Raw genomic sequence first — 21,700 nt, 5'->3', positions numbered from 1 at the left:
TACATTTTGATGTCTTATTTTCAAGTGAAACTTCCTGTTTAAAATATTTAAACTATAATAGGTTTTTTTACGTATTCTGCTGAATTAATCAGACTGAAATTGTGCATGATCACAAGCCTTCATAAAATTTGGATCCAAAGATAACTTAAGGTAAATTGGTATGGCAGTACTTCTCTGAAGGGCCTCACACAGCTTCCAGTTTCCAATCTTGTTGTTTCAGAGTCACATGATGCTCTGATACAAGGGCTTCATGCACTGTCCCCAGAGCTGGAACTAAGATTGTTTTAATACTAGCAGCGGCAAGTTTTCGGCTGGAATTAACTTTTATTTAAATAAGCGTATGATACAAACATCATTAAAAATCTGTGTTGTCGTCAGACTTGTGAAATTATGGCCAAGTGGGCTACAACATTAAATGTCAGTTTTGTTCACCCCATTTTCCATAATCTTTAGTTGCTGCTAACCTCACCAGTTAACTTTTTCTCTCAAAATTTAAAAGGCATTGCAATATTTACGAAAACTATGTAACCATCCAGCATTAGTGTTAACAACCCAGCATCCAGAATACAAGAGAACTGCAGAGCAGCTTGCAGCTCATAACTCATCCCTTCGAGATATCCAGCATGCACCTAAACTGTCTGCTTTAAAACAAGTAAGTATATTTAAACCATGTTATGTATCCCAAAGTTCATAAACATATGTACTGTTCTGGAGTTACTGTGATTATTGTATAACACTGTTTTTGAAAAAAACTATCAATTAGGAATTTAGTTATTTTAAAAAATTAGTTAACCTGTCCTTGAGTGTCTGTCATATTTCTGGTTTTACAGTTCCATTTTTCTGTTTTTGGTTATTTTTGCGGGGGGGAGGGAGAAGGCTATTGAATAATTTCTCTCAATCATTCCTGTGCAAAAGAATCCATGCAAACAGAAGAAACTGAGACCCCTTGCAGTCAATGTGTGATGCTGAATTTGGGCAGGACTATTTGATTTCATGGTGAACGGACTGCAGTCAAATAACAAAGTGCCAGCAAACAAACTGGGAAAACAGGGAGATATTTTGTCCCTCTAATCTTTGTTATATTAAGCAAAGATGTTACTTGTAATAATAGCACGTTTAAAAGTTTCAGGCAGAAGTGATTTTTAAATTGATGGGGTTTTTTAAAATGCAATTTCCATGTAAAATTGAGTGTACTGAATGATTTTCTGACCAAGTGTTCACTCTTAGCATGGGACCACCATTTTCAGGAAAGTAGCTATAATTTATCTCTTCAAATTTTAATCCAAGGCATTTCGCTCTTTTTATATATATTTGGAAATGATCACTAGAAATATTTGCTAAAATTTAATTTTTTAGAAAATAGTACTACATTTCTTAAGAAAATAGGCATATGAAGAAGATGATGGGATATGTACGAAGTGCTGATTTTGTACAAATACAGAAGTTATGTAGTTATTGCATGGAGAGATAATTCTCTCTCCAATCCTGCATTATAATGAGTGGGCACAGCAGTCTGCATACATGGATCAAAATACAGGATCAGGCCTTAGTCATTGTTTTCTCAAGTGCTTTGGAGTATCTGAAGTATGAAAGCTGCTTTTTCTGTTCGCTGTTGCTTTACTACTTCCTGTTACTCTTAGCAGAAAATTGTTTGACCTGTTTATTATAGAAGACACCTCTGGTGGTTGAAGACATTGACTCAATTTTCTATATAATTACACATGGTTATGTATTATACCCCTCTTACTAATCTAATATTTGATAGAAAACTTCTTGTTTAAAACCAGTTTTTGTGGAAACAAGATAAGAAATTTAAATGTTTTCTGCCAAATTTTGCAGGTCCTTCATAATGTGAAAGGCTGTACAGTCAATATTCCTTGTTCCCTACAGAATGTGACTCCTAGCTCATTACATACCCTGCAGGAATTTGGGGGGGTGGGGAGAGAGAGAGAGAAAAATATGATTTTTATTCACTTCTGCCAGCAGTGTAAATACCTCTATTTACAAGAGAGACCTAATCCATTGTGGTAATTTTTATTTTAAAATTTACTTGAAGCTACTACTAGACTGTGGTTTGGGAAACGGTGGCTCTTCAGAGAGTGGCACAGAAGCTGTTGTGGCTCAGCACAGGATACTTATCTTCTGTCAGCTCAAGAGCATGCTGGATATAGTAGAACATGACCTTCTCAAACCTCACTTGCCCTCTGTTACATATTTGCGATTAGATGGCAGCATACCTGCTGGTCAAAGGCATTCCATTGTTTCAAGGTAAGTTCCTCTCTTCTTTTCCTCTGGTGCCTTAAGGCAGACTACAATGGATGGCATTACTTGCTTGAATACAAAATTGAAGTGGCTCTTGTCTCCTGGGAGCTCTTGCAGCTTTTAATAAGATAGGGTATTATAATTTCTACGCATGTGATCAGATTATACTGGCATACCATCATTGAATAACTGATCTTGCAATTTGAATCAGATTAAATGAACCAGTGTGAAGATGTGTTCACAAATATTAACTGAGTAGCAAGGAACCATGTGTCATAAGCATCATACTTTTTTAAAAAGTCATTAAATTAAATTCTGAATAACACTAGGCTTAAATTGTAAGGAAATCTTCATATGATGGGCTTTCTTCGGTTCGCTAGTACTACAAAAGAGATTCCAAAATTCCAAGTGTACTCTGAATATAGTGAATATACTTACAACAACAATTGAACTATGAAAGCAGGTCTTTATTGTAAAGCCTAAAACATTTACTTGTGAGCCGGCTTGGTTGTCTCTTCTGTTCATCATGCAGAGACCTTTATACAATCCTAATTCCTGGTTTCTTGCTGTCTTGATCAACTCCAATGTTTCCAACTCTTGCAGTGATGAGTGTTTTTTCTTAAATAGGGGAGAATCTCAGCTTTCCTGTAAAATAAAAAACGAAATTTCTATTCCTTGTTGCAAAGAAAATCTTGAAAACATGAAACAAATGTAATATTCAACCAGAAAGCAAATAAAAAATAACCAAACTTTCATGATTTTTTTTGAACACTGAGAATATTGCTATTGTAGTTTGTCCCTAGAGAGATTAAGTACTTTGTCACTCTGGCAGAGCCCTATATCCATAGGTCATTTGGCCTTCTGTTCAAAATTATACCTGCTGGTCCTTGTATGGTGCTCCTCAAGAAGACGACAGGAGCATTCCATATACGCTTCCCCTCCTCCCTCTCCCCCCCCCCCCAAGCTGTGAGAGAAATAGTCTTGAACAAAGACTGCATCTTGTTAGATTCTTTTTTTTTTACTTTTAGATGCATATTTTCACTTTTGTTTGTAACCATCTCTGCCTTTATCTCTTTTAGTTCATCTATGCTTTTTTCTTAATAAACTTGTTTTGTTTTTATTATAAACCAGTTCAGTGTTGTGTTTCGAAGGGAAGGGCATTTTTACCTCTTTTAATAAATTGTAACATGCTGTCTCCTTAACAGAGCAGCGTACTTCAATATTGTCTGTGAATATATAGTGATAGGTGCTATGCAGTGCAAAGAAGCATCTCTGAAAAGCTGGAGTTCACTTATTACTTGCGAGGCAAGATTTGGGCTGGGGGAGCTTAGAAAAGTTTGTTGGAGGAAGACCAATTGATGTGGCAAGGAGCTGACCGTCTAATATCTAGTAAAGCTCACTCTTGCAGAGAAGAAACACAGTGGCCCCCAGCTCTGGGTATCCCCATCAGCATGTTAAAATTAATGTGGCCTTTGAAAGCACCAGCCAATAACTTTACAAGATAATACTCAAAACCCAGTTCATCCTAGATTAAACACAGGCTTGTAAATTCAATAGCCCACTTCCTAATGACAATTAGGAATGTTTTTTCCCTAATGAGTAGAGTGTCTGCAGATTTGACTTTTTTATTTTATTTTTTATTAAGTTTTCTGGCTGTTATGGTTGTGAACTGAGGAAGCCAGCACTGTAGTGGCTAAACTTGAGGCTGTGGAGCTGTTTGCCTCAAGACTGTGCTGCTGCTCATAGCTTTCATAGAATCAGAACATGGGAATCGAGACTGTGGTAGTTAGTTTCATTGCTGCTTATCAGAACACTGAGAACAGCAGTGAAACTACCTTTCAATCTGCTGTTCCTTTTGGGAAACTATGCATAGCAGTTCCTGTGGGAGGCAGAATAGAGTAAGTCGCACATATGTATGAGCAGCATGACTAGCAGCCAGGAGGCTTAGAGAACAGAAGTGACAGCCACCAATTTTCCCACCCTTGTTCCTCTTTGGACTTCTGATCCCAACAATCAGGAGGCTCAAGCAGGAGGATTGGTGAAAAGAACATTCTCTTACTTGTAACAAAATGTCACTAGAATAGTATACTAGATAGCATATTTGTACTTCAAAAAATAATACATGGCAGTATTATATAGACTTCCTTTTTCAGACCCATTAGAATTCTAAATAGCATGACACCAGTCCATGTCAATGGCATGTTTGTTTGGTTTTTTTTTCCATATTATAGCAGTGTGACCCTATTGTAAGGCTCTCTAAAGCCTGTTTAGACTAGTGTACCCTCCACTATTCACCTACAGGACTGCTGTCTCTGGTGACTATAGGCCAGATAGACAGAAGCCATTTGTGGGAGTCAGTCCATGGCAACAGCTGTGTCCAAGGACAAAGAGTTCCCATGGAGAGGGCAGGCAGCAGTACTGCTACCATCCCTTGGGAATTCAACCGAGCAAGGCAGCTTTACGTTCCAGCCAGTGATCCCTAAGGAGCTATACCTAGTCAATATACTGAATCAACATGACCTGGCCCAACCCCACCTGCATGGAGAGCTTGTGCCCGTTGCTTCTGAATCCCCAAGCAGAATGGATGTTGAAGGTGGTTTATACCATTGTGCCCCAACTACTGGCAAATGTTTCTACATTAACAGAAGTGAATTGGGGCACCAGCATTACTGGCATTGTAGCAGAGTGTCAAAAATTAATCTTTTTCTGATTTTTAGAAAACAGATTTGGGAATCATTTTAAGGAAACAAATGCCTTCATTCACATTAGCTTTTACCTTCACTAATTATTGATTTTCGGAATGTGAGTTATTTTGTAAATAATGTAAAGTAGTTTTTACTGAATTATTTCCTCTTCTAGTGAGCTACAATCTCTGCCTGTGTCAATTAACCTTTCAGGTGACTTAAAAAAAAAATCTTGACAAGCAGTGAAAAATATGATGCCGAAAGTGATTAAATACACCATTAATTATTTATTTAATTACTTGTAGTTTTTTGTTCCATTTCATTTCTGCAGTCACTCTTATGAATTTCTAAATACTTGACTTTTTATATTTATATATATATATAGGTTTAATAATGACCCATCCATAGATGTTCTTTTGCTCACCACTCATGTTGGTGGACTGGGACTTAACTTAACAGGAGCCGACACAGTAGTATTTGTGGAACATGACTGGAACCCAATGAGAGATCTGCAAGCAATGGATCGAGCGCATCGTATTGGACAGGTAAAATACCAGTTGTTAATCTTTCATGAGTTATCAGAAACACCTTTTTTGTTCCCACAGCCAGGGTCTCCCACAATTTTTGGTGTCTGCATTGCTCTCCTCTCTCTGCAGCTCATGGACAAACGAGCTTTGGAGCTGCATAGTCTGGCCACACCTCAGCTCCTGCTTGATTTCAGTTTCTCTGCTTTCGTGGCAGCGTGTGGATAGTGGTTTTTACAACTCCTGCCTTCACGTTTGGCTAAGGGGGCTTTTTTTTTTTTTTCTCCAAAATTTGGGGCAATGGTGAGCAATGATCTGTCTCCTCCTCCCAGGACAGTTTTTAGCCAGGTGTTGGAAACCCACAGAGCCTTAGGAACAGTGTCTCCCTGCTGGCTGCTCTGCTGTACCTGGAAGGTGCACAGGTACAGCAGAGCAGCCCAAAAAGCACCAAATGAAATCCAAATGGTGCTTCATTTTTGAGGCTGCCCTCCTGGGCTCAGCAGACAGTCAGTTGTACCCAGCCTTCTGTCCTTAACTCTGTTACTTCCCAGGGCTATGAGTTGGACAGGCATGTGGCATCTTCTATCCAATGAACAGCTGTGACTCCAACATGCAGGGGAGGGGGGAAGGACCAGGAGTCTGACAGAGCAGGAGGAAGCTCCAAGGATGAGGAGGACCACAGTCAAGTGACTCAAGGAGCCCCTGGAGAATAGAGGGAACAGCATTGTAGGGTTACAAATGCTCCTCCAAAGTCCTAAAATGGGTCCTGAGCACCCTGATAAATCAGGGTTCATCAGCACCCTCCTCCTTCCCAATTTGGCCAGGACGGCTCTCCAAGTGTTTCCCTCCCTCCCCCTCTCCGGGGGGTGGGGGGGAGTGGGATCCAGCAGGTGAGGACTCTTAAGATCTCAGACTTCAAAAAGTGTTTTCCTTAACCTCTGAGGATAGTACAAGAAGCAATGGGCTTAAATTACAGCAAAGGAGGTTTTAGCTGGACATCAGGAAAAACTTCCTAACTGTCTGAAGTTAAGAATTGGAACAAATTCCTTGGCTTTAGCAAAGCTTTTGTTACGGTCTCCCACAGTATTCTTGCCAGCAAGTTAAAGTAGTATGGGCTGGTGAATGGACTATAAGGTGGATAGAAAGCTGGCTAGATCATCGGATTCAACGGGCAGTGATCAATGGCTCCATGTCTAGTTGGCAGCCAGTATGAAGTGGAGTGCCCCAAGGGTCGGTCATGTGGCCAGTTTTGTTCAATATCTTTATTAATGATCTGGAGGATGGTGTGGATTGCACCCTCAGCAAGTTTGCAGATGACACTAAACTGGGAGGAGTGGTAGGTATGCTGGAGGATAGGGATAGGATACAGAGGGACCTAGACAAATGAGAGGATTGGGCCAAAAGAATCTGATGAGGTTCAACAAGGACAAGTGCAGAGTCCTGCACTTAGGAAGGAAGAATCCCATGCACTGCTACAGACTAGGGACCAAGTGGCGAGGCAACAGTTCTGTGTAAAAGGACCTAGGGGTTACGGTGGACGAGAAGCTGGATATGAGTCAACAATGTGCCCTTGTTGCCGAGAAGGCTAAGCATTTTGGGTGGTATAAATAGGCGCATTGGCAGCAGATTGAAGGACGTGATCATTCCCCTCTATTCAGCATTGATGAGACCTCATCTGGAGTACTGTGTCCAGTTTTGCGCCCCACACTGCAAGAAGGATGTGGGGAAAAATTGAAAAGAGTCCAGCAGAGGGTAACAAAAATGATTAGGGGGCTGGCGCACATGACTTATGAGGAGAGGCTGAGGGAACTGGGATTGTTTCTTCTCTTCTGCAGACTAAAGAGGGGGAATTTGATAGCTGCTTTCAACTACCTGAAAGGGGGTTCCACAGAGGATGGATCTAGACTGTTCTCAGTGGTACCAGATGATAGAACAAGGAGTAATGGTCTCAACTTGTAGTGGGGGAAATTTATGTTGGATATTAGGAAAAACTTTTTCACTAGGAGGGTGGTGAAGCACTGTAATGGGTTACAGGTGGTGAAATCTCCTTCATAAGAACAGCCATACTGGGTCAGACCAAAGGTCCATGAAGCCCAGTATCCTGTCCTCTGACAGTGGCCAGTGGCAGGCATCCCAAAGGGAATGAACAGACAGGTTATCATCTAGTGATCCATGCCCTGTCACCCAATCCTAGCTTCTGGCAAACAGAGGCTAGGGACACCATTCCTGCCCATCCTGGCTAATAGCCATTGATGGACCTATCTGTCTAGCTCCCTTTCGAACCCCGTTATAGTATTGGCATTCACAACACCCTCTGGCAACAGCTAATTTAGACCTCCATCATTGTATATGTATAGTTAGGATTATGTCTTCCTTAAAAACCCCTAAAGTCAGGCTTGACAAAGCCCTGCCTGGGATGATTTAGTTGGGGATTAGGTCCTGCTTTGAGCAGGGGGTTGGACTGGATGACCTGCTGAGGTCCCTTCCAACCCTATGATTCTGTGATTCTAAATTGCTTAGGGAAGTTGTGGAATCGAAGTCATTAGAGGTTTTTCAGAACAGGTTAGACAAACGTGTCAGGAATGGTCTAGTTATTACTCTGGTCCTGCCTTGAGTATGGAGGACTAGACTAGATAACCTATTCAGATCCCTTCTGGTCCTACTCTCCTGATTCTGACCTCCTGGTTATGGAAGTAATAGTAGTCCCTCAGAAGAAAGATCCTCAGGGTTCTACTCAATTTTCTTTATCATTGAGAAGCATACAGGAGAAAACCAAGCCATTCTAGATTTCAAAAGGCTCAACAAATGGATGAAGAAAATTAGGTTCCAGAAGGAGATATTAACCGCTACAATGTCATCCCTGTCCCAGGGGGACTTTCTGACTTGGTGGATCTGGAAAATGCATACCTTGACAACCCAGTCAGACTGTGCCATCACAGGATCTTAGGGTTTACTTATGACAGAAGGTATGCTCAATATGATGTTCCCATTCGGCTTGTCCTCAGTCCCACTGAGTCTTTACAAAGATTGTGGTAATCCATAGCCAGACTCGGGTCACAAGGGATCCACCTGTACCCCTTCCTGGAGATGACATTTTAATCATAGCTCCGTCCCCACCAGCAACATGCAGAACTATATCCCTGACCTTGAATTTCCTGCAGGCACATTGGTTTATTGTCATCTAGAAAAGCTCCTTCATTCTGTCCACCCAAATAACTCACTTGGGAGAGGACATAGATACCTTGATAGCAAGGATATATCCATCTCTAGAGATGACTCTTTTGGAACAAGACATCCTCATGTTCTTTTGGAACTGCAAGAGGCCCACTGTTGCACTGAGCCTTCAACTGCTAGGTGTCCTAGTATCATGCATAGAGATCACTCCATCACACATCAGACACCTTTTTTAAGGCTTCATCTTAAAGGTATGGGACTACTCCCCAGATTGCATGGAATATAAAGTGAGGGTTTGGGAACAGGTAATTAAGTCCTTAAATGTTTGCAAGGGCATGCCCATGCTGTTCCGGCTCCCCTGATCCTCACAGCTGCCACCAACCTGAAGGGCTGGGGACCACACCTGGCTCCCAAATAGCTCAAGGCATATGGAACCTGGACGAAAGGACCCACAGCACAAACCTCCTAGAACTAAGAATGGTCAAGTTTGTGCTGTGAAGGTTCCAGTCCAATCTAGAGAGGAACCACGTCCTGATTGAGTCAGACAACATGACCATGATTGTATATGTGAACAACCAAGGGGGAACAAGAAGCCCAGCGCTACACATCGAAGCAACAGAAATCATCCAGTGAGTGGAGCATTCTCTCCTCTCTCTTAAGGCAGCTCACATAAAGGGAGACTTGAACCGGAAGGCAGACTGGCTCAGCAAGCACAAAGTGAATAACTCCTGGTGGTGCATGAATCAGGAAGACTTCAAGTTAATCATCCAATTGTTCAGCCTGCCATTCTTCTTTGCGTATGTGCAATGTGCCTCAGATGGCACACAACCAGGATTCAACACTAAATTTGGTCTGCTGGTTGGATCATTAATTTCCCCAGCTTGGGCTGGGTACTGACAAGGACTGTGACATGAATGCTGAGCCATGCCCCCTGGCCTGCCATTAACTGACCAATTCTTTAACGCATGAATGTGAAGAGACCAGAGTACTTCACCAGAGTAGTGGACCCCAGATCCATTGGGACAGAATCCCTATCAACAGTATTATTGGTAACCCCACATTGACCAAGGAGATCCTGGGTTTTGGACCTGATCATGGAAATTGAGACCACCGGTACAGCTCGCCTAGGGGGAAAGGACATCCGTTCTTCTCACAAGGTCCTGTGCTTTATCCAGCCTTCCTATTGAAAGGGAAGCACTGGTATCATTGAGTCTGCGCTCCAAAGTCCTCAGAATACTCCTTTCTTTTGGAAGAATATCATCCTTGAAAGCATACTCCTGTATTTGGACTGTGTTTTCTGGCTGGTGCCGGGAACATGAAACCAACCCTAGAAATCCAGGAATTCCGGCTATTTTGGATTTTCTTCAAGAAGGCTTCAACAAAGGTCTCTTCCTCAGCATGATTACACATCCGGTGTCTGCCTTTTAGTAGCATATTCACAGTATCCATGGGTTCTTTGACAAAGAACCTCTGGGTAGCCAGATTCTTTATGGCAGTGCAGTTAGTCAAGCCAGATATTAGACCTCTTTTTCCCAAGTGGCACACCACTTGTACTGAGAGCCCTGACAAACATAATTTCAAAGCATTTGGTGTATGTTTTTATTTGTCCATCAAAACTTGGTTTCTGATTGACACTTGCCTGGTAGACATGATGGCTGAGTTGGCGGTGCTCTCAATGCAGGAACTTTACTGTGTATTTCACCAGGACAGGGTGGTGCTCAGAGCTCCAGAATAATTTATCCCAAAGATGAACTCTTTCCATGATTCCCAGGAGGTGGTTCTACCTTCATTCTGTCCATAGCCTCCTGAGGAGAGAGGGCACAGTTTAGATGTCTCTGAAAATTTACCTCCAAGTACAGAGTCCACAAGGAGAGCAGGTGTCCTGTTTTTGTAGCCTTCCAGCCAAGGACTCAGACCTTCCATCTCCTCTGTTGCTCAGTGTATTAGATGATACATTGTGGAAGTATACAAGGCATTGGAGATTCTGGTTCCAGAAGGGGTTAGGGCACATTCTACGTGATCCCTGGTGACCTCATGGGCTGCAAAAGCTAATGCACCCCCAGCAGAAATTGATAAGGCAGTCACTTGGTCAAATGCTACCATCTTTATCAAGCAGTACAAGGTGGACTTGCTGTTCTCTGCAGATTTTAAGGCCAGAAGGGACCATCATAACCATCTAGTCTGACCTCCTGCACAGTACAAGCCACAGTGTAGCCCCTTGCTCACCCACTCCTGTAACGTCTGGCAGATCCATAATCTCTGGCTGAGTTACTGAACTCCTGAAATCAAGAGAGGACTTTAGGCCCTCTGCAAGACTAAGCAGCAACAGAGCTTGTACACTTTCTAAGCAAGCTAAAAAAGTTTTTTTTTTTTTTTTTTAAAATAATCAAAGAAAGCAAAAACAGGGAGGAAAAAGCATAAAAGAACTAGGTGGTGTGAATCTTCTGATTCCTCTTCCTCCTCCATAGAGATTGATAAATTGTTGGGCTCTGACTCCAGTCAGAACTGGGAAAAGAGCTCAGCAAAGATCCCTCTGTGTGAGAAATGGATTATTTTAGATCAGCCTGAAGAAAACTGTGAGAGTAAGCCTCTGAGCAAATTTCTCCTCTCAAAATCCTCCCCTGTAGCCACAATTATTCTACATTCCTCCTTCAAGGAAGTAATCCTGGATGAATGGGATAAGCCAGACAAGGAGAACCACATTAACAGAAATTATCTTAGGTTCTGTAAGATCCAGGGATCAAAAATCCCAATTACTGATATACCAAAAGTTGATGCCGTAGTGTTCCTGACTAGAGATATATTATCCCCTCAGAAGGTGAGTTCTACCCTAAGAACTCCATGGGTAGAAAAATGGAGACCACTCTCCAAAAAAACCCACCAAAAAACAGAGGTCTCTCCAGCCTACCTGTTCCTAGCAGCTGCTTCCTTTGCAATGGCATCTCTGTCATGGCTGGAAGATCTCAGAGCTCTCAAGGATACAGAGCTACCATGACTTTGTCTGTATTTTAAAGAGTTTCCTTGGAAACAGTGTAAATTGTTGCTGACACCTCAGTGGATGTGATGAGATTCTCAGCCAAAGCCATGACCCCCACTCAGCGACCAAGCACCACCTATGGCTCCATTCCTGGAAGATGCATTGCCACTCAAAGCAGATACAGTAAAATCTTAACAGTCCCAATGCCACATAGTGCCTTTAAAAGAGTACAGACCGACCTTCAGACAAAGGTGTTCCTTTTGGCCATTGTTCTCACAAAATACCAGCAAAGAGACAACGTGTTCTCCTGAGAAGCCATAGAACTGTGACACAGGAGGAAAGCCTCAAGGGAACGCTGCCACTCCCGAAACCTCTTTATGACAAAGACCGCATTTTATGGGCTCCACCCCATCTTAATTATGGGCTCCACCCCATCTTTTTTTCATCTAGTTCTCCATCTTGAATGACCCTGTAAAACACTATCTAATCCATGAGACTGCCACCTAGTCAAATGCTACCGCTTTTTTATCAAGTACAAAAAGATAGACTTCTTGTCCTCTGCAGAGGCATCCTTTGGCAGGAAGGTTCTGCAGGTGGAGGCCTGGAAATGATTTTGCCTTTTTAAACAAATATTCTAGATTGGGAGACCATTTCTGACCTTTTCTATAACCCTCCTTACATCTGTTTACTGCTTGCTGCTTCCCAGACGTCAAGAATTGTGGAAGATGCTGGGCTGCAGAATGAAAAATTTTACTGATGATTTCCTTTCTGCTAGCATCATCTCCCACAATTCTACTCACCCGAGATAGCTCCTAAGTCAAAGATCAGTCATTAAGTGAAATCGTTACCATAGGACTGTATCTCTTGGTCTAACGTGTATAGTTATTTCATTATCTCTGTAATATTTATTAATGATGATATGCAAGTTTTACAGCTTTGGAATAACTCATCTGGAAGTAGGCAGGAATTGGGGAAGGAGGCATGACCAGACCATGTGGTTTCAAAAATCTGCTTCGCCTCTGTTAGCTGCAGAGACAGAGCAGCCCAAAAGTCAAGAATTGTGGGAGATACTGCTAGCAGAATGGAAAATTTCTTAATGATAATTTTCCTTTCTCTCACTTGATAAATTAGTATAAGCCTGCATAACAGAAAACACCAGAGCTTGCTCTTTGTAATATATGGTTTTTGTATTATTTTTTCAAGTATGGTTAGGCTTGATCAAACACCTGAATGAGGAAAGGAACATTTTACTTTGGCTAGCATGTAGGATCGGGAGATAGTCCTTGGCAGAGCCAAAAGGACAATCTGGAGCTAACTGTATGACCTTAGTCAAGTTACTTAAACATGCTGTGCTTCAGGTCTCTATTTGTAAAGTATCTCACAGAGTTTGAGGTTTAATTCATGCTTGTAAAGCACTTTTGAGAGCCTCAGGTGAAATTATTTTTCATTATTTTTCCCCTTGTCTGTATTCTTGTTGGAAGTTTCATTTCACTTACTTTTTCATGATGTACTGTTCTCATCTTGACTTAACATCCCTTGTTGCATCCATTATCAACAAAGGCCTGAAATTGACTATCTCTAGAAATACTGCTTGTAAAGATGCTAATTCAGAAAAGCATTTAAGCATGTGCTTGTGTTTTGCTGAAGTGGGGTGTAAAGGCCTTATTCTGAGAAGTACCAAGCATCTACAATACCTATTGACTTCAATGGGGGTTGTGTATTCAGGATCATGCCCTGAATGAGTAGACATGTTGCTGATGAAAACAAGACTCTCCCTTTTCCCTCAAGGACATTGTGTGCCTGGTCCGTGTCTTGTGAGCTGGGAGTCTTAAGAAATCTAACTACAATCACTATAAGGCAGTAGAGAGCACTGTCTGAGCAGGTTGGCTCTTTGTTTTTGGGACTGTTTTTTTTGCCTTTACCTGTGTGGCTCCGCTCACTAAAAGCTGCCTCCTACCCAGATCCTCTCTATCCCATACCATGGTTTGTAATTAACGTTTAAAACCATGTATTGACATGTTTTAATATTTGTATAATGAGAATTTTTCCTTTCAGAAACGTGTTGTCAATGTGTATCGCTTGATAACGAGAGGAACTCTGGAAGAGAAAATTATGGGTCTGCAGAAGTTCAAAATGAATATTGCAAATACAGTGATTAGCCAAGAGAATGCAAGCCTACAAAGCATGGGAACAGATCAGCTTCTTGACCTATTCACTCTTGACAAGGTAAAGAACCATTTGCAAAATTATCTACTAAAAAGAAGCATTTAGAGGCGTGAACATAAAAAATGCTGTGATGTGAATCCTAAAATTACTGGTCAGACAAGCATTTGAAATAGAATAATGAACACCAAGATGTTTCCCAAGGAGCCATTACCCTCATCCTCTTGGAATGGACTCCACAATGCTCCAGAAAGGACGAATATCAATCTTTCAGAGGTGTTCCTGTGTTAATGTGTGTAAAGGGAAACTAGGAAGAAATAAGATGCTTGTGATAAATATCATAAAACACTTTTTTTTATCTTAGTTTAAATGTGTCCATTTTTTCTTTTAAGGATGGGAAAAGTGAAAAAGCAGATACTTCTTCTTCTGGGAAAGCCTCTATGAAAGCAGTTCTTGAAAATCTGGGAGAACTTTGGGATCCAGAACAGTATGATTCTGAATACAGTCTAGAAAACTTTATGCATTCACTCAAGTAACCATCTTACATTCTTGATTCAATTGCTGCTAGTTCACGTATTTTTCTGCTGATATTCAGCAAATTTCAAAACATATATAGTGAACCTATAGCTCAATATGTAAATAGACTTCTTGAAAGAAGAATCAGCAAAAGACTGACACTGAATAGTGTCATATGTTTCACTGGGGGAGTTATTCTGTCTTAAATATTTGCACTGTATAAAACTTTAAATGTAAACATATTGTGAGGTGGTTTGAATTTTACTTGCTAAACAGATGCAAATTCTTATTTGGTAGAGGAATAAAACCCAGCAAGTTTTACATATGCTAACAAGTGTTGCTTCCTTTTGAAATAAGTCCACCGTTGTTCCTTGCTGTATCTATAGTTTTGTACAGATACGTTTCAGTGAGTACTTCAGGTTGTTCGTGTACATTTTTTTTTATTTTAAACATAACTTGCTTTTATGATTTATTAAAAAGTAAGATTTTTTTCAGCTTAACAAGTTATAATGATCTTTCATTCAGATCATTTCAAGATGTACATCACTAATGGCAAATCCTAGAAGCTAGAAAGAGTGGTGGGAAACTAAATGGAACTAGATTTATGTGTGCCCATCTCTGTATATTGAATATAAATATATAATGCTCTTCAATCTTTTGACATCACTTTGAGAGCAGTTGATTTCAACTTTTTAATCTAATGTGTTATACTAAATACAGGTAAATGGTCTGTTTAAGGCCACCTATGCATCCCATTAAGAGGGTGTGCTTTTTTAATTTATCTATAAGGCTAGAATATAGCCCCATTCAGAGACCTATGTATTCAGTAGGTTTCAATCCTATATATTTTTTGTAACTAAAAGAACAAATATACAAACAGAACTTTTCCAGAAATAGATTTTGCACTGTTTAGAATTCTAAAATCCATGCTGAAGAGACTGTTTACTGTACTAGTGCATGAATTAAAACCTCTTAAACAGAAGATGGGAAAATATTTTCTTTAGGGATCTAGATATACATACATATCATCATAGAAATACCTCCTCTCAATCTGAGGGAATGGAGCATTAGAGTTAAAATCATGTAACAAAGATTCTAAAGCAGGGGTGGGCAAACTACAGCCCAGGGGCCACATCTGGCCCTTCAGATGTTTTTAATCTGTCCCTTGAGCTCTCGCCGGGGAGCGGAGTCTAGGGCTTGCCCCGCTCCATGCATGCCGTGGCTCCGCGTGGCTCCCGGAAGCAGCATCATGTCCCTCCACCGGCTCCTATATGTAGGGACAGCCAGGCAGTTCCACATGCTGACCCCGCAGCCCCCAGTGGCCAGGAACCGTGGCCAATGGGAGCTGCAGGGGCAGCGCCTGTGGACTGGGCAGCGCACAGAGGCACCTGGCCATACCACCGTGTAGGAGCCAGAGGGAGGACATGCTGTTGCTTCCAGGAGCTGCTTGAGGTAAGCGTCACCCAGAGTCTGTGCCCCTGACCCCCTTCCACTCTCTGTCCCAGCCTAGAGCACCTTCCTGCACCCCCTATCCGTCATCCCTAGCCCCACCCCAGAGCTCGCACCCGCAGCCTGAGCCCCCCCCCAGCCCGGAGCTCCCTCACATGCCCTGAACTCCCCATTTCTGGTCCCACCCCAGAACCAGCACCCCCAGTCAGAGCCCTCACCCCCTCCAATACCTCCCCAAACCGCAACTTCATGAGCATTCATGGCCCGCCATACAATTTCCATACCCAGATGTGGCTCTTCGGCCAAAAAGTTTGCCCACCCCTGTTCTAAAGGGCTTTAATAGCTGGGAGTGCGTATACAGTAGCTGTATATTAAGCAGCTTTTTATAAAAGGGAGTCAATAGTAAAGGTGGTATGTATGTTTATAGATGTGCATGTATGTACCAGTATGTACACAATTTTATAAATATATTAAATTATAGATAAATTTACAAAGCTGTCTGAATGAATACATATATAGGATATATGTATAGATATCAAAATAATCTACAATTTGTAGCTTGTTGTGCACTTAAGCGTCAGACTAAAAACCATCAGAGACCTCAAATATGTAAAATAACAGATTGCTTTGTTAAAACACCCCTCCCCCCAAAAAATAAAATAAAAAAACCCGCTTATCCTATAAAGCAAGACTGTTCTGCTGCATTTGGAAATGAATTTGACATATTTCAGTAGTTACAAACTGCCATATTGTAATATTAAACTAGCATTCCATTAAAAAAATAATAAAAACAAAATTGGGAATACATAACTCTTTGTATGTTGTATGTACATGTGGGGTGTGTGTGTGTGTGTATATAGAAAAGAATGATGAATGGAGAAAGACCAGTTTTATGCATAGTGAACAGTCCTATGGAGAAGTACAGTTGGGTCATTAGTGGTGAATGTTTTGGTGTAGGGATGATCCTGACTGGTTAATGTTCACTGCAAAAATAAAGTATTTTTCTCTCCCAGATGCATAGCAAGTACCTTCATGTACATTGCCTAGGTTTTTTCTACTGCATGTTCAAGAAAAGATGAACAGTGTGTAACTAATATCTCAAAACAATAAGCTTTGGTGTCCTTCTGTTTGAATATTTGACTTGCTATTGTTGTAGCCAAAGAATTACTATGCATGAATTTTGTAGGCATTCGGAGATAATGTTGACAACTCTTTTATGCATTAATCTTGCTGTGGCTCCAAGACATCAGTGATGAAAAAGATAGTAAATGTTTTTCTTTAATTTCAGTAAAGAAGTGTTTTTATCTAACCATAAAACATTGCATTAATTTAAAACTAACTTGGGGAACTCTGCAGCAACAAGCATTCCAATCTACTTATCATGAAGGGAATTTGCTGGAGCACTGCAAAGCTCTACTCCTGTCACTGCCATATGGTCACCTGGACTGCATTACATTAATTACCACCATAGGGAAGGAAAGATACTGCCTAGCAACGCTCTCATATGATGGCTTTAAATTGGCTGCTCATTGTCACATTTTTGTTGCTATGCAACCCTAATCCTCCTTATGACAGTGGCCTTCTTGGATGTGACATCAAGATGGCCCCGGCCAAGAGCTGGGGAGTCCGGAATAAATTAATGTTTGTGTTAATTTGAGGATTGTACAAATTATAATTTGCACAAATTATAATTCTTAAGAGAAAATGTTCAGAGCAGGAAAGACCAATAAACACCAATGAGGACTGTTTCAAATCATTTTTATAGAAAGTCAGACTAAACAATCTGACTAAATCCTGAGATTGAATGACATTAAACTCAGGCAAGTTTCAGGACCAAGAAAACAATGAATGGAATCAAAGAAAAAAGACCCTATACACTTTAGTAAATGAAAAGATGTGTAATGAACATTAATCTGTTCAGAAATGTTGCAAATAGTAGCTGTCTAAAGTATTCAGAATTAAGCAGAAAAGGGTGCAGACTTCAAGTTTGAGGGGAACCAAGGCCCGAAAAAATACTAATCTGGGATTACAATTTTTATTAAGGTTACAGCTCAGACTGACATTCTAATCTGAGTCAATGTCTATGAGATTCTTTAAAGTACATGGTATTAAAAAACATAGACTATAAAACACTTTGGGGCAGAAAGTACCATTTTAGAAGCAAATTATATGGATGTGTATAGTTCTTTTCAATTTTTGAAATAAACAACATACCGTATATACTTGTTCATAAGCTGAATATTTTTGGTTAAAAAGTGATGCATCAAAGAGTGGGGGGGTCGGCTTATAAACGGGTCTACACCAAAATTTGATGATTTTAAACTCTATGAAATCATTGAATGAATATCTAATACATTGTCAAAAAGAAAAGGAGTACTTGTGGCACCTTAGAGACTAACCAATTTATTTGAGCATGAGCTTTCGTGAGCTACAGCTCACTTCATCGGATACATACCGTAGAAACTTGTAATACATTGTCGTTTTGTTTACCTGGAGCGTCTGCAGACATGGAGCCCCTCAGTTCCCAGTGGCTGCGGTTTGCCGTTCCCAGCCAATAGGAGCTGCAGGAAATGGCGCCACTTCCCGCAGCTCCCGTTGGCTGGGAATGGCAAACCGCAACCACTGAGAACTGAGGGGCTCCATGCCTGTGAATGTTCCAGGGAAACAAAACGTCCTGACCCACCAGCAGCTTACCCTGACAGATCGGGAGCCAAAGTTTGCCAACCCCTGAAATATAGGGTCAGCTTATGAAAGGGTCATATGTTTTTTTTACAATTTTTACCTATCCATCTTTTGCGGGGTTGGCTTATAAACAAATGGGCTAATGAATGAGTATATACAGTAATTGTTCCAAATGAATCTTTCCAGTCTAGTATTAGCGAAGTTTCTGTGCATGTGCACTACATCTGCATGTTAAATATCTTATTGAAAAGTTTAGTTTCTCCATTTGCATCCTTAGGAGAAAGGCAGCAAATATGACAACTGCCCAAAGAGTCCACAGCCAGTCTTCACAGCTGATAAGGAGAGAGGACTTCTCTTGTTGTTCTGGGGACAATCATTTTCCATGCCACACAAAGTGTACTTAATTCACTTTGTTTTAGAAATCTTCCAGGAAAGTTAAGTGATGCATTTCCATGCCATCTCCCAACTCTTCTTCCTAGTCCTCCACAGATACCTTCTCTATCCCTTTTCATGGATCCATCTCCTGGGGCCTCTGCTTTAATACGAATTTGCCACAGTTCTGCAATTTGGGGGGAAACACAAATTGTTCCCCAAGAGTATTGAAGAGAATGGCTCTTGCTTTTTCAGTTAAAAAAAAAAAACCAACAAAAAACAAAACAAGAACAGTAGTTTCACACCTGTGTTTGACTTTTGCAAATCCAGATCTTCTGAGATACTTGTTTCAAGTGGGTGGTGGTGGTGGTGGTGATCTTTCCATGCTCTTTTTTTACTTTCTCAGGATTAGTTTGGGACTTCATTCTTCCATTTCTCCCACCATGAAATCAGGAAGACAGAGTCCAAGTTATTCTTACAGTTCTAACTTAATCTTGTCAATTTTGACATTCTACTAGCCCTGTCACTGAACATCAAAACCAGTTGCCAACAGTTCCAGATCTGTTACTTCAAACCATTGTCAGGTCTTCCATCTAGACCTGACGTCACTCCATATGGCATCTTAGTGTGTGAAATCCTTTTAGGATTTGGATGTAGACACCCAAATCCTTGGCTGCAACCAAAGAGTGCTGAGCTACGATCAGGAAGGTAAGTACAAAGGTGGACTTACAGTGTCTGAGCGTAACAAGTTTTCTTAAACTACTTGCATTTTCTCTAGTTTGGGAACCACCACAGATCTTGGATCTAAGTAAAGTCCTGACAAGACTGACCATCTCTCTGTGAGCCAATGTCTCTGAAGAGTTCCTCATAGCTAAAACTTGAGGCACGGATGGCTGATCTTCCATTTAAAATATTTCCAGAGTGTCATAATTTACCTTTATACTAGATTTAAATTACTACTTAGATGGGACAAATTATTTTCATAACCCCTGTAGGCTATTTGTGGTTTTGTCTGTCTCGATCCAGAATCTTTCTAAATTGATTAGACTTTGTATCCAATTTTGTTAAGTTAGGCAAGAGTCATGGCCATAAGGAACTGAGAACTCATTACACTACGTCCAAAGTGTCTTGCAGGGTATACTTGCAAAATGTCCATTACAAAATGCATAGTCATTGCATTGCAATTTTCCATGATATTATGTTTGTGAAGCTGCCACTTGGAGAGCCATTCACATACTATTTTACACAGTATTATTCTCTTGAAATGGGCCAGAGTAATCCTTCTATAATTAGAATAAATCTTCTGCTGAGGATGGATTAGTAGTTCTACTCCCAGACTGGGGATCAGCAGAGTCCATGATTTTGTTTTCATTGCCATCCACTAGTCAGACAAAGTTCAAAACTTAAGAACCAGTTATATTGGCCACAGTGCAATCAAAGAATTAAAATTCTATTTATTGGAAAGTATGACTTCCTGTTTAAGCAAATTACTTGAAAAACCTCAACACTGAATGCTGAGAAGAGGTCTGTGTTTCACTGTGCACATCTAAAGCTGATCTCTTCCACCAACAGAAGTTGATCCAATAAAAGATATTGCCTTGCCTGCCTTGTTGCTCGGCATGAAGACTGAGACTTCCAGAATGTAAATATTTTTATAAATAGTTACAATCTGTCAAACATACTCCTAGTGCAAGGAACATATACTGCCTTCTTTTAAAAAGAACAGGAGTACTTGTGGCACCTTAGAGACTAACACATTTATTAGAGCATAAGCTTTTGGGGGCTTCAGCCCACTTCATTGGATGCATAGAATGGAACATATAATTACACACACGCAGAGTTGGAAGTTACCATACAAACGGTGAGAGGCTAATTAGTTAAGATGAGCTATTATCAGCAGGAGAGAAAAACTTTTGGAGTGATAATCAAGATGGCCCATTTAGACAGTTGACAAGAAGGTGTGTGGATACTTAACTTAAGGAAATAGATTCAATATGTGTAATGACCCAGCCACTCCCAGTCTCTATTCAAACCCAAGCGAATGGTATCTAGTTTGCATATTAATTCAAGCTCAGCAGTTTCTCATTGGAGTCTTTGTTTTTGAAGCTTTTCTGTTGCAAAATTGCCACCCTTAAATCTTTTACTGAGTGGCCAGAGAGGTTGAAGTGTTCTCCTACCAGTTTTTGAATGTTATGATTCCTGATGTCAGATTTGTGCCCATTTATTCTTTTGCATAGAGACTGTCCGGTTTGACCAATGTACATGGCAGAGGAGCATTGCTGGCACATGATGGCATACATCACATTGGTAGATGTGCAGGTGAATGAGCCTATGCCGGAAACCTATTGACCGCTATACTTGCCTACATGCCTCCAGCTTCCATCCAGGACATGCCACACGATCCATTGTCTACAGCCAAGCTCTAAGATGCAACCGTATTTGCTCCAATCCCTCAGACAGAGACAAACACCTACAAGATCTCTGTCAAGCATTCTTACAACTACAATACCCACCTGCTGAAGTGAAAAAACAGATTGACAGAGCCAGAAGAGTACCCAGAAGTCACCTACTACAGGACAGGCTCAATGAAGAAAATAACAGAATGCCAGTAGCTGTCACCTTCAGCCCCCAACTCAAACCTCTCCAGCGCATCATCAAAGATCTGCAACCTATCCCGAAAAATGATACCTCACTCTCACGGAACTTGGGAGACAGAGCAGTCCTCACTTACAGACAGCCCCCCAACCTGAAGCAAATACTCACCAGCAACCACCCACCACACAGCAACCACACACCACACAACAAAAACACTAACCCAGGAACCTATCCTTTCAACAAAGCCCAATGCCAACGCAGTCCACATATTTATTCAAGTGATACCGTCTTAGGACCTAATC

The 21,700-nt window shown here is 40.9% G+C and overlaps 1 protein-coding gene across 2 annotated transcripts in view; it reads left to right on the top strand.

Moving 5' to 3' along the window:
* The window catches only part of BTAF1 (B-TFIID TATA-box binding protein associated factor 1), a 97,779-nt gene extending 80,804 nt beyond the window's left edge, over window positions 1-16,975 (top strand). For both annotated transcript variants that reach the window (XM_084633123.1, XM_084633122.1), the window contains exons 34-38: window positions 500-652; window positions 2,057-2,268; window positions 5,332-5,491; window positions 13,677-13,847; window positions 14,177-16,975. In XM_084633123.1, coding sequence (XP_084489249.1) covers window positions 500-652; window positions 2,057-2,268; window positions 5,332-5,491; window positions 13,677-13,847; window positions 14,177-14,320 — 840 coding nt within the window. In that variant the 3' untranslated portion in view covers window positions 14,321-16,975. The remainder of the gene's footprint in view (window positions 1-499; window positions 653-2,056; window positions 2,269-5,331; window positions 5,492-13,676; window positions 13,848-14,176) is intronic.
* The last annotated feature ends 4,725 nt before the right edge of the window (window positions 16,976-21,700 follow it).

Source organism: Lepidochelys olivacea (genome assembly GCF_965140295.1).
Source record: "Lepidochelys olivacea isolate rLepOli2 genome assembly, chromosome: 7".
In the NCBI taxonomy this organism is placed as follows: domain Eukaryota; kingdom Metazoa; phylum Chordata; order Testudines; family Cheloniidae; genus Lepidochelys; species Lepidochelys olivacea.
This window is presented reverse-complemented; position numbering and strand designations above follow the sequence as displayed.